The 14,206-nt window shown below is 43.5% G+C and overlaps 1 protein-coding gene across 4 annotated transcripts in view; it reads left to right on the forward strand.

Moving 5' to 3' along the window:
• scube1 (signal peptide, CUB domain, EGF-like 1) overlaps window positions 1-14,206 on the forward strand; it is a 137,558-nt gene that overhangs the window by 7,748 nt on the left and 115,604 nt on the right. For all 4 annotated transcript variants that reach the window (XM_080421494.1, XM_080421495.1, XM_080421496.1 and 1 more), the window contains exon 3: window positions 11,104-11,229. In XM_080421494.1, coding sequence (XP_080277620.1) covers window positions 11,104-11,229 — 126 coding nt within the window. The remainder of the gene's footprint in view (window positions 1-11,103; window positions 11,230-14,206) is intronic.

A 14,206-nucleotide genomic window follows, 5' to 3' on the forward strand; every position in this document is an offset into this window, starting at 1 on the left:
TTGGAAAATCGATCACTTTATGAAATATATTGTTAGAGTGACATTAATGGCTGCTGGGTGTTGCTTTTCATGAACCCTTTTGATTTGGATTGGCCTTTAGACAGAGACAGGGAGACATGGGAGACAGTAGTCCTGGCGTTGCTGTAACACACAGACACGCAGCCAGGCAGACTGACTGACACACAGTAGTTACTGGCATAGATCAGACAGACCTGGTCTGAATAATTACTCTTTTTATGTCCTTTGAGAGGAAACTGCAGAAGGTTTAGCCTCTTCAGGAATATTATCTGTCTTCCATAAACCAGCTGTCTGAGCAGACCTGTGCTGTCATTTTTTATTACATCACCTCACTAAGGCCAACACTTTGGACGCGCATGTGTGTGTGTGTGTGCGTGCGACGTGCGTGCGCGCGTGTGTGTAGCACACCACATTTACATATGCAGGCATGCCATGCACATGCTTACATGTTGTGAATGTGTGTCGTTGTGTATGAATGTTTGCATTCATGTGTGAGGGTGTGTCATTTCTGTGCAGAAATGAATGGCCAGTAGCAAAGCAAGTGTTTATTGTGCTTTATCCTTGTTGCTGAATTCTTCCCAATACACGTCTTTCCTCATGCCCCTTTAACCACCTAAACCCAAATACTTAGTTCAGTTTAACCGGGGTCCCCCAGCGACTAGATCCCCTCCCCTTTTTCCCTCAACACCTAATCACTTGGCTGAAAATAGCCAATCTACAAGCTCACAACGTGTCGCAGCGCGAGCGATCTTAAACGGTGAGCTTATATAGATCGCTGCTATTTTCAGTGAATGTTTGCCCCCAGAATATGGATGCCAGGATTCTTGGGGTTAACTGTACTCTGACAATCTGCTGAACTCCTGTTTGTGAGGCAACAGCAAAGTGACACAGACACCGAATGAATGAAGATGTATGGTGGATGAGAAATAACCCTTGACCTCTGTGATTAGATATGGGTGCTGTAATTGGCCGGCTGTGTTTCCAATCAACAGGCATTAAGGGCCAGTCTGTTGGCCAGAGTCATTAGCAAACTCTGCTCTTCCAGGAAGCACCAAAGCCTTGTTTTTCCTGCCTTCCTCTGTATCTCTTTGTAGTCCGGGGTATGGGTAGGATTGGATGATTGGATGTTGTGTTCATGATTTATGCTGGAGTTTTTTTTGGTATTCATTTCTTCAGGAAATATTTGTGAAGTCAGGCAAATTACAGGCAAACAATGTGGAGTATCAAAACCCTGTTTGATGGACATTGTCATATGACTCATGATGAGACCATTATTTTTTGCTTAATTTGGTCAAAACAAATCACACACACACACACAGACAGACGGACACACACACACACACGGATGGACAGGGATGAAAACATAATTTCTGCCTCCCAGCCGTTCTGGGAGTCCACGACAAGTTGTTGTTTGTTTGCCTTGTCTGTAAGGCATCACAGCACAACATTAGTTGGCCGTTTTTGTTCTGTCCCCTGGTTTTACAATACTCCCATCATGACTGTCTGAGTGAGTGAATCTGTTCCTCTGAAAGCTTTGTTTTGCCCCTGAAACCCGATCTGGCGTTTATGAATGCTGCCCTCTCTGTAGATATTTCCAAGAGCTAATATTGCTGGCTCGTTATGGAAAAATGTGAACTTTCATCCCTCGACTGTCAAATGACGAATGAGAGAATGTGGGGGAGCACGAAGACATTGTGCATTATCTGAACCCACGTTACAACACACGTCCTCGTTGCGTGCGCCTAACGGACAGCGAGAGACGTCTCTCTGTGTTTAGAGAAACATCTGGCAAACTGGGCCAACTGGCTGTTGGTCATTGGGTTTTTGTGCTCTTGTTTACCCAACCAGCGGTTTGGATTCTGGAATTCGTTCAAAGACAGGATTTTGATATCGTGAATCATTTTGATCACAGTGACTTGCAGGTTTCTGGGAATTGTTTGCTCTGGCGAGAGATCCGGTGTGGGATGCGTACTGAAAATGTCTGTCTTATCAAACAGACACAATATATAGTTGTAAATATTATGCAGTGTGCAGTGAGATGAATTCATTTAAGTTTCACCTGCTTTTTCTTAGATCAAGTGACATTTGTGGAAATATCTGCCTTCTTTCAAAGTCAAACTCACTTTTTTTTCAAGCACACATTGGCAATGCATCTATAAATTTCTCCTCATCACCTGCTTTTCTCATTCACAGTTATGATTTGAGAGATTAATATAAAATGTGAATCTCAAATTTCTAAATGTTAGCATAATACTTTAAATCAGATTTATTTATATAAATATTATTTAAATGAATAAAACGCCATTTCATCTGCAGTGGTTGGCATTTTTTTTAAACCATTTTTTATAGATGTATTGCCAATGTGTAATATTCAAAATCTACAAAGTAACTAACTAAGGTTGTCAAATAATTGTTGTGGAGTAAAAGCACAATATTTGCCTCTGAGATGTAGAGATGTAGAAGTAAAAAGTATTGAAATTGGAAATACTCCAGTTAAGTAAAAAATACCTCATAATTGTACTTAAGTACAGTACTTGAGTACTTAGTTACTTTCCACTGGCAGGCTGTTAGATGGACATTATGTTGCAGATTTCTGGTCCTCTGTGGATGAGCAGGCTGTGGTGGGTGGTTGCCACAGAGTCCTCTTAATAGACCTGCAAAAGGCTCTGTGTGTTTACTCAGCATTTGTCACTTACAGGCTAATTGATTGGTTTTCATTGGTCCTGTCACATTGCATTGAGTCTTCTTCACCTCCTTCTGATTTTATGTGGCGTTGGTTTAACACCAGTGCTCTTCTCATTCACCCTCCACACACCTGTGTGTGTGTGTGTGTGTGTGTGTGTGTGTGTGTGTGTGTGTGTGTGTGTGTGTGTGTGTGTGTGTGTGTGTGTGTGTGTGTGTAGCGTGGGTGCGTGTACACGTGCATTACAGTATAGGGCCGAGCAAGATATCGATGTGTATCACTTGTCGTCACTGTAATCGTATCGTGGGAATTCTTTCAAATATCGTGAATCGTAATACAAGATATAATTGTGTTGTCTAAATAAACACGAAACAATGATGTCAGTCATGAAAATGACAGTGGCGAAAACGCAGACTGAAAACTCGACTTTCCGTTACCATGCAGTCCAATGAGAGGAACAGGATTATCAACTAGACAGTTTTATGTTTGATTGTTAAATATACACTGACAGTAAAACCCTGTTAATTTATATATTCTGTAACACCTAGTTAAATTAACACGGAGCATAGGGTCCTATGTTCCCCGTTTCCCAGGGAGAGCGGGGAATATAGGACCTAACCTAAACCTAACCCTAACCATAACCTTAGTGGGGAACATAGAACCCGGGGAACATAGGTATGACCCCCTATATACTGTGTATATTCTTATATCGCCCATCTACAGGATTCTACTGTGTATTTCCCCCCTATATCACCCATCTACGGTATGCCCATGTATGTGTGTGTTGCCTGTGCACATGTCAGCGTCCAAATACAGTTTTGTTTTTGTTAGGGATGTTAACAATCAATCTATAATCGATTAACTGCTGTTAAGAATTCAGTCGATTAAAGTTATCGATTTTCAATTAATTGAAAAAAAGAAATATTATTTTTTGGCTAGTGAAAGTATTCCATCATATTCAAGGGCTTTTGGAGAGAAATGAGACTGCAGAGGGGAGGTGTGTGTCTGTGACCAGCTGATGCTCGTTGATGCTCGTTAATTTTATTTTATTTTCGGTTTCGGACAAGAATCTTCCTTTTGGTCCTAAAAAAACGCAGCTTATCAATTAATCGGTTAATCAATCGATAAGGTTATCAATTATCAATTAATGAATTAATCGATAATTTGCAGCCCTGGTTTTTGTGTTTCTCTGCTGAAGAGAATAGCTAAGAGTGGGGTGCGTGTGGGATTGGAGACACTGACTGAGAGACACTGAGCACTCACAGCCTCTCCCAGCAGCTGCAACAATTACCTGACCTGCTTTTGCGGAAAAGAGAGCAAGAAGAGAGAGAGAATGAGTGAGGGAGGGAGGGAGGGAGAGAAAGGGTGCATCTCAGGAGAAGAATAGATAAGAGTGGGAGGCACAGGAGGCCATGAGGGAGAGGTTCGCAGTCAATTACTAGGCCATTGTCTGCCTGGCGTCTGCCTCTCCACCGTCACCACTCAGAGTCTCTCCTCACTGGCTAGATTCAGCATGCATCCACAGAGTGTGGCCCTGACGCACCGAGAGACAGTCAGGCCGTCGAGTAGGGTCTGTGGCCAAAGATCAGTGGTGGAAGAAGTACTCAGATATTTTACTTAAGTAAAAGTTGCAGTACCGCAATATAATTAAACTCTAGTAAAAAGGGCCTGTGTTCAAAATGTTACTTGAGTAAAAGTACTAATGTTTGAAAATAGCAGATCTACAAGCTCACAGCGCATCGCGATGCAATGCGTTGTGAGCTTGTAGATCGGCTATTTTCAAATTGCCTACGTATAAAATAGGGCTAAAGTGGTTAATGTATGTTTTATAATATAATGATTTATATCTGCAAAGTAACTAGTAACAAAGTTTTCAAGTAATTGTAGTGTAAAAGTAAAAGTACAATGTTTGCCTCTGATGTAGTGGAGTAGAAGTAAAAGTATTGCAAATTGGAAATACTCTAGTAAAGTAAAAAGTAACTAAACATTTTACTTAAGTACATGTACTTAGTTACTTTCCACCACTGCCAAAGATCGGTTGTAAACAATATGTGGTTTGTACACGGTGGTAAGTGAGGTGTCTGCGTGGGTCAGTCACCCGATTCAAATGTTTAAATAGCGGGGTAATGCGTCGACAGAGGGGATAGAGAGAGGGGCGGTGGCTTAGCTCTCTCTCTCATGTATTTGCCCAGTTGGAACCAGAAAAAATAATTTGGACAGCACAGAGAAAGATGAGGCAGAGAGCGAGAGTGTGTAGAGAGAGCGAGAGAGAGAGAGAGAGAGAGACCGAGAGAGAGCGAGAGACAGAGAGAGAGATTCACAGACGTCACTCACTTCTGACAAAAGAACGTCATGGTTGATCAGATATTCTTTTATTTGTGATTGCTGATATATTTCCTGTAATGATTGTTTCGTGCCCATTATGATTTGGGCCAGATGTGAATTTTCACTCGCAGTAGTGCAGACAGCACAGCACACCCCACGAGAAAGAGAAAACGAGCATCAAGTTTAATGTCAATATTGCAGACGAAAAAGTAAAACCCTGCTCACTGCAGGGGTGTTTTCAACGGCTGAGTATGGTAGGTAGATATACTCTCATGCAGGCGCAGAAAAGCACTATTAGTTGATCGGCAGCTGTAGTCTGTGCGGGAGCAACCTTTTAACACCTTTTAACACCCGATGTCTCCCAATATGATTTCCCGATCTGTGATAGTCAGGACAAATCGGTTTGGTGTGTCAGGGCCTTTACGCACGCACGCACGCAAACACGCACGCACACACACACACACAGACACACACACACACACACACACACACACACACACACACACACACACACACACACACACACACACAGGAGTGCCTGTTAAATACCCACATTATGTTGCTCATGTTATAGGGATGGGACGAGATGAAAATTTCATGTCACGATTGTGGCCAAAATAATTAGGATCGACGATATTATTGCCATAATCAACATAATATGTTGATTGAATTATTTTGGCCACAATCATTTAAGCATATCATTCTTAAAACTCTTAAAATGGCACTTTTATTAACAAGATGGTGTTGGATTTTATTTGATTTTTTTTAACCTTTTTTATCCATCACCCGTAGATTTTTTTTAACTGCTGCGATTATTTTTCCTTTGACATTAGTATTTTTAACCCATTAAAACCGTGTCATTTTAGATTTTTTTTAGCAGATATACAAGCTCACAGCGCGTCTCTTCGTGCCTTGCTGCGAGCTTGTACATCTGCAATTTTTGAACATTTTTTAAAAATCTTCAAAGTGTGAGAACTACTGATTTAGAAGGCATTTGTAGAATCGGCCTCAGGTCTTAAAGGGTTAACCTGATATGAAATTGGGACATGGCATTATTGCATGCACTATTTTCTGTTTCTTTATATAGATATAAACACACAACACACATGGATGCACTTACTAGCACTCAATCTCACTGTCTCTCCCTCCCATATGTCAAGCTGTTATTAGCTTCTGTGTGTGTGTGTGTGTGTGTGTGTGTGTGTGTGTGTGTGTGTGTGTGTGTGTGTGTGTGTGTGTGTGTGTGTGTGTGTGTGTGTGTGCACGCGCGCGCGTGTGCGTGCGTGTGTGCGTGCGTGTGTGCATGCGTGCGTGCGTTTCTTGACTACTTAGCTTGAAAAGACACTCAAAGAGAAAATCCCCACCAGTGTTTGGCCTTGATTTTACAACCATGCGGTCGCCTTGTGGTTCATTTTCGATGATGCAGACATGATCTTATTTCTGTCCTGAGGATGTATTTGTTTGACTGGTAATGGAACGTGACATGGTAAAGGTTTTAAAGAAATAATATTTGGTTTGTTCTTGGGGTTTTTTGCTCTTGTCATGTGACCTCCTAAATAAGCACACACGGTTTGTTATTTTGGGACAAAGTGGAATGAAAGAATGTAGAAGGTTGAACCGGGTTGACAGTCTCTGCATTTGAGATAATTGGAGCCTTTTGTTTTGTGTTCCGACTCAGCAGTGCTAAAGTGTCTGTCAATCAGCCATGTCTGATTCAGCCTCCCCATAATACGGTAATCACCGCGTATAAAGCCAGCTCAGAGTGAGATATGTCTGCGTTTATGCACGTGGACGTACTAAGGCGTGTCACTCACGCGTCTGCATTTCTGCGCCATTGTCAGAAATCCTACGGTATAATTTACAGTAGTTTACAAAGGATTTCCTCCGGCGAACGCAGGTTCTGTGGTCATAATAACTAAGTGCCCCCCTTCCCAGTGGAGTAAAGTAACTAAGTACATTTACTGAAGTACTGTACTTATGTACAATTTAGAGTTTAAAGTGTACAGTACTTTTACTTCTACTCCACTACATCTCAAAGGCAAATATTGTGCTTTTGCTCCACTACAATTATTTGAAAACTTTAGTTACTAGTTACTTTGTAGATTTTGATTATTATTACAAAACATACATTTACCAGTTACCACTTTAGCCCTATATACATTTCGGCCATTTGAAAATAGCCGATCTACAAGCTCACAATGCGTCCCGATGCGACGCATTGTGAGCTTGTAGATCTGCTATTTTTTAAAATACATTTCATACATTTGAAAACTTGAAATTGGACATTCTGCATAATCTTTCTACTTTTGGTACTTTAAGTGCATTTTGACACCAATATAGTTTTGTACTTTCACTCGAGTACATTTTTTTATTCCGGACTTTAAAATGTAACAGAGTATTTCTACATTGCAGTATTGATACTTTTACTCAAGTACAAAAAGCATGTGAGCACTTTTTCCACCACTGCCCCTTCCTCCACCTCCTCCTCTCTCCTTCCCTCCATCCTTCTATCCCTCCGTTCGATAACCACCCCCCCCTCCCCCCCACCACCACCCCATGACCCGCCCCGCCATGCCGTGGGGGGGGGTGGGGGGGCGGGGGCCGTCAGCGGAGGTGCCTAATTCACTTGATGAGACGTGGAGCATAAACATTTCCCCGGCAATTAAGAAAACGTGCGCCGTGTTGAGCGGAAGTGGCGGCCGGTTCAGAAGCTGTCGGAGGCACTGCTGTCAGATGTCAACAACACGCTCCGGGGGCAGGAAGTGGCACCGTTTGGGGCCCCGAATAGTAGTACACCCTGGCTCCTCCTCCTCCTCCTCCACCTCCTCCCTTTGTACCTCTTCTCTCTCTCTCTCTCTCTCTCTCTCTCTCTCTCTCTCTCTCTCGCTCCCCTTCTCTCTTCCCCCATTCCCTGAATGTCTTGTATTTGGCCCTCTCTCTCTCTCTCTCTCTCTCTCTCTCTCTCTCTCTCTCTCTCTCTCTCTCTCTCTTTCTCTCTCTCTCTCTCTCTCTCTCTCTCTCTCTCTCTCTCTCTCTCTCTCTCTCTCTCTCTCTCTCTCTCTCTCGCTCCCCTTCTCTCTCTCTCTCTCTCTTTCTCTCTCTCTCGCTCCCCTTCTCTCTCTCTCTCTCTCTCTCTCTCTCTCTCTCTCTCTCTCTCTCTCTCTCTCTCTCTCTCTCTCTCTCTCTCTCACACGCACGCACGCACGCACGCACACACGCACACCTTCAGACCAGATGCATAATGCCTGGTTCTTTCTTTCTTCTCTCCCTCCATCACCTCCAGGTCTTATAGGTCTTGGGGGGCTGGTGTGAGTCCGGACCCCCCCCCCCTACCCTGTTACCTGACCCCCTCCCCCCCCCCATCTCTTTCACAATAAGCCAGTTTGAAGTGATTAGTGGCACCAGTTAATGACCCCGCCACCTTCCTTCCTGGCCCTCTGCTCTTTTTCCTATTATACCCTCATCGTTTCTTCCTCCTTCTTCTCTCTTCTCCGAGTCTGTCTGTCCGCATGAAAAGCAGAGCATGCAGGAGGAGGCGTCGTGCTGTGCTGTGCCGTACCGTGCCGTACCATGCCGTGCCAAAATGCCCATCTCTGCCGCTGGCAGCATGGGGTGAGGCTATAGGCGTCCAAACAGTCATTACACCCAGACGCCCCCTGTCTCTCATTCCAGCTCACCCTTAATTGGTTGCAAATGCCTCTGGGATGAGTCGGGGCGATGACCGCCTTGAGGGGGGTTTGTGAGTGCCAGAGGCCGAGGCTTTTTTTTAGGGGCGGACATGGTACAGCAGCCTATTGTTTAGTGTGGGAGAGAAGGCAAACAAACAGAGAATTATAATGCGGCGATGTACGTACGGGGGTCGGCCCCATCATCTGCACTCGCGGTAAACGCGGCATGTCCTGGCAACGTTTCACGGTGTGTGTGTGTGTGTGTGTGTATGGGGGTGGGGGGGGGGGGGGCGGGTTATTTAACTGTAGCGTTGATGGTTTTGTAACCGACTGGATCCTTTCACATGGAGCTTTTCTCAGATGAGGTACTTTTTTTTCTTTTCACATCAGCTTTAATCTTAAGTCTGCTTTTGGACTTACTTATACTGTAACCTGACCGGAGCTAAGGAGCTACGTGTAGCGATGCTGATGTTGAAGAACTGAGAGGAAAGGTTTTGTGGCTAGCCCGCGTGTGTGCGTGCGTGTGTGTGTGTGTGTTTTTGCATGTGGTGTGCTGCACTTTGTCCAGGTCTGGATTGTGTCCACACACAGGATGCAGAGAGTTGTGCTTGTCTGTCTGTCTGTCTGTCTGTCTGAATCTATTGCCCACCACTGCTCTGTGCCAGCAGGCCGACAGGATTCACACTGACAGGCAGAAGTGATACAAGGCCAAATGAGAGGCAACGGGTTGGGAAAGTTAGCGTGGGATGTGGTCAGGTGGATATACAAAAATTCAACTACATTAAAAGCATAATTGTCGCTGTTGGGTGGAAACCTTGTCCAAATCCATAACTTTATCAGGAAATAGAAAAAAGTGGGGTTTGGGTGGGGGTATGGGATAGGGGGTTGTTGTGGTATGGGGGTGAGGAAGTGGGCGATTGGTGTGGTAGGGGCGAGTGGTGGTATGGAGCTGCTTTCAGGTAGGACAGGGCCAAATCGTTTTTTTCTAGGTTACAAAAACCCACACAGACAGTGTTTTTTTTTAAGTCATACTGTCTAACCTTTTCAATGAAACAGAAGTAATTTTTTTATATAATCTTTCACTGGTTTATTTTTCATAATATCCAAATATGTTTTTTTTTTTACAACTTCTCCAAACATTATAATACAACATTTTTTATTCAATCACCAAAATGATGTAGGCGCCGGAAATGTACAGGAAAATATTTATGTATTTTACGCTTAATAAATTCAGTTTTCTGGCAACTCTGAACTCTGCCAGCCACCTGCACTGTCTCATCCTCAGTAAGAGAGGGAGGAGAAGGATGGGGAGGAGGGGGAAATAGGAGGGGAGAGGAGAGGAGAGGAGAAGGATGTGGGCCAGGGTCTTACTGGCTGCTTGGCGGATCTCCTGCCGTTCACACGGAGGGGGGGCTGTTTGTTTAAGTGGCTCCGCATGGCAACCACTTGTGAGTGGCTCCTGTGAAAGCCTCCGCTGGCTCAGCATGAAGGGGCGACATCCCCATCGAATAAACACCAGGCTGACACTCTCCTTACGCCCGTCTCCCCCCACCTTCCTCCCCCCCCCCCCCCGCACCCCCTGACTAATGCACTCTTAATGTTGTGCAAGGCTATCTGGCTCAGTACACCTTCACTGTAAACCTAATGTCAAATAGAGAGCGCTGCTGCGCCCTCTGTTCCACAGCCAGTAACATAGGTGACTTCCTCTCCCGGTCTCAGGCACCTTCTGTCAATCCCCTTTGCATTTCGTTTGATGTCTTTGTTTCCCTTATGTGTCGTTGATCTTGGTCTTTTGACATTCTAAACCTCATCATATGGTACGGAGAGCCGATCATTCTGATCTGGCCAAACACCGCGCCATGCGCAGCTCAGCCCACTATTTAGCGAAACAATCCAACATAGAAGGGGAATTACGTGGTGTAGTGATGGTTGGACTTAAATCCATCCTTCCTAACATGCATCCATCCAGCCACCCATCCACACATGACACATGACATTTTCGTTTTAATAAACAGAGGTTATAAGAATTAGTTGTTTTTAAGTCAATTCCCCCTCCTGCAATCCTTCTAACCCATTAACACCGGGAACGCATCTGTGCCATTTCTTTGGCTATTAAAAAATAGCAGATCTGCAAGGTCATAGCGCTGCACCGAGTGCCGCGCCCTGAGCTTGTAGATCTGCTATTTTTTTTTAAATCTTGAAAATGGGTGCATATCGTTTTTTTAAAGCGAACATTTTTAACTCAAATCTTTGCTTCTGGGGGTCCCTGGCACAACGAAAAAAAATCAGATGGGGGTCCGCGGCCAAATGTATATCAATTTAGGGGTCCTTGGCATGAAAACGGTCGAAAACCACTGACGTAGATGGGGTCTCATGCTGACAAGTTCTGTTCTGTCTCATCTCTTTCAGATATGGACGAGTGTGAGAACGACTACAACGGAGGCTGCGTCCACGAGTGCATCAACATACCGGGCAACTACAGGTGCACCTGCTACGACGGCTTCATGCTGTCCCACGACGGACACAACTGTCTAGGTATGGAACGCTGCTGTATGCTTCATGGCTGTCACACTCACACTTTGTTCAAATCGATGTACGTGTGTGTGTGTGTGTGTGTGTGTGTGTGTGTGTGTGTGTGTGTGTGCGTGTGCGTGTGCGTGTGTGTGCGTGTGTGCCTGTGTGTGCGTGGGTGTGTGTGCATGAGAGCGCGCGTGTGTTTGTGCTTGCGTGATATTTTATGCACACTCGGCACCCTGTATCTGTTGCACTTGTCTGTTTGGCTCCACACACCATTCTCCAGACAGGAATCTCTGTCATCGTTTGCAGCGCTTCCATGAATTTTCTCGGCGTGTTGGTTTTGGGAGGGTCACCGGGGTTGAAGAGTTCTTCTCTCCCCGTGATATCTCTTCTAGATAGAGTAGAACGAGGGCGTCTGTGCCGTGCTTTATCACTGACAGATCCAGTCCATTTAGCCCCAGCCCCGTGTTATTGACTCAGTGTCAGCCAGACAAATGTTTTTCTGCTCAGCGCAATACGAAGCCCCCGCTTGGATGTGCTTAAACACATCTCATCCTTTCACCTCCCCCCTCCCTCCTCCGGTCGCTGACTGACACGAGCAAAATCAAAATATGTCATTTGGATGCCCTGCGCATAACCCAAACATCTTTGGTCTGACATGTTTTGGCATTTATTAAGTGTTATATATTACTCTAAGAGCTGCTGGGTAGAACGAGTGAGAGAGGATGTGCTAATAACTGCAGCCAGCAGCTCGGAGTGGCTGTTGAGTTGTTAGGTCGGCCTCAGACTGTTTTTACAGGGAACATTTTCTACCTGTCACTCCAGTGACATTTAAAGAGCGGTTCTAAGTGTGTTCCAATGACATCATCTTACTTCCCATCTAGCCAATCATGTCACGCTAATGATGATTTATTGGATAGATATGGACGATAAAAAGCGTATAAGACATTATAACGTCTGCAATATCACATCTGACAAATGATTAAATCTTGCATAACCAGATTGCACTGCGGGTTGTCTGTGAAATATCCATTCTGATCAGAGCTCAAGGGCAGAGTATGGCACTAATGCGACCAGGGTTATGCATTCATAATAATAATGTATGCATTGCCAGTACTGTAAATTGATACATATATCAAAATGGTACATTATCTTTCATTTTCAATTTGACTCTTGTTCCTCAGAATTTTCCACCTTTAAAATGTTACCCTAACTGCAGTCCTGACATGATCGGTAATTGCATTACACAATTTTGCTCCGGACTTGCCTTCACTTAGACTTTAATGCACAGTAAAATCCAGATCCGTTTTTTACATTCAGAGAGTTAAACAAATACTCAGAATTCTTAGCCCTGGACTTATAATAGAAACACGTTTCCTACTCTCATCACAAAATAGAGTAATATTGGATATTGGATGCATGGATAGATTTATGGCTGGATGAATGGATTGGAAGATTGGCTGGCTGGATGGATGCATGGATAGATAGATAGATGGATAGATTGACGCATGCACGTAGGGAATAGAGTAATATCAACTCGCCATTATTGTTTTGTTTTAGACTCCAGATTTCATTTGGTAGGCTACATCCAATGTTTATATTATGATGCTATTACGTTTGCTTGAAAAAATATATATTCAAAGATTTGCACAAATTTTCATGATTTAAAAAAAAAACCTACAAGCTCGGCACTCGGTGCAGCGTTATGAGCTTGTAGATCTGCTATTTTTGAATAGCCAAAGAAAGCTAAAATGGCTCAGATGCGTTCCCGGTCTTAATGGGTTAAAAAGATTGCAGGAGGGGGAATTGACAAACAAACAAATTCTTATAACCTCTGTTTATTAAAAAAACGGGGAAAAAAATCCCCTTGTTTAAAATACACCAATTTTCTGTTTGGGGAGGCAAGTGAGTGAGAGGGGCGTTGCTGGCAACATGTCTAATAGCATTTGGTGTTTGTTTCCTTTGTGGCTGTCTGTACTGTATCTGAGCCCTTGAGTGTCTACAGCTGTTGTAGGTTATTGGTTAGATTCCGTGTCGGATGGTGTGTTGTGGTTTTGCTAAAGACACTGCTGCACATGGAGGGGGGGAGGTGGGGGTGGTACTACATGTGTTTGTGAGCGTTTGTGCCACTTATTCAAACACGGGGGCCACAGACTCTGCGTGAGTCATGTGTGAACCCTCATCACCTGCCCTTCATGGTTGGCAAGAGGAAATAAGCCGCCCACATCTTTAATAAACAAGTTGAGTAAAGACTTTTTATTTTTATTTGATGTCGACTGCCAGATACGGCCTCTGTTGTTGACAGCCACTAATTAATCCTTGGATACGTGTAGTTTCAACAGAGCAGTGGAGCGGGAAATCAAGGTTATTATGTTTGATGACTTTTATAAAGATTATTTATAAAATTATGCAGTGGTGGAAAGTAACTAAGTACATTTACTTAAGTACTGTACTTAAGTACACATTTTAGGTATTTGTACTTTACTTGGGTATTTAGAATTTCCAGTACTTTTACTTTTACTCCACTACATCTCAGAGGCAAATATTGTTCTTTTACTCCACTACAATTATTTGAAAACTTAAGTCACTTTGTAGATTTTGATTATTATTGCAAAACAGACATTAACCACTTCAGCCCTATATACATTTCGGCCATTTGAAAATAGCCGATCTACTGTACAAGCTCACAATGCGCCACGATGCGACGCATTGTGAGCTTGTAGATCTGCTATTTTCAAAAGATGTTTATACATTTGAAAACTTGAAATGGGACTTTCTGCATAATGACTACTTTTACTTTTGGTACTTGAAGTACATTTTGATGCCAATACTTTTGTACTTTTACTCAAGTACATTTAGAATTCCGGACTTTTACTTGTAACAGAGTATTTCTATATTGCAGTATTGATACTTTCACCTAAGTAAAACATGTGAGTACTTTTTCCACCACTGAAATTATGTAATCATGGAACTTTTCAATTAATTCTTACATTTT

This window comes from Gymnoscopelus braueri (assembly GCF_963280865.1).
Source record: "Gymnoscopelus braueri genome assembly, chromosome: 23".
Lineage (NCBI taxonomy): Eukaryota > Metazoa > Chordata > Actinopteri > Myctophiformes > Myctophidae > Gymnoscopelus > Gymnoscopelus braueri.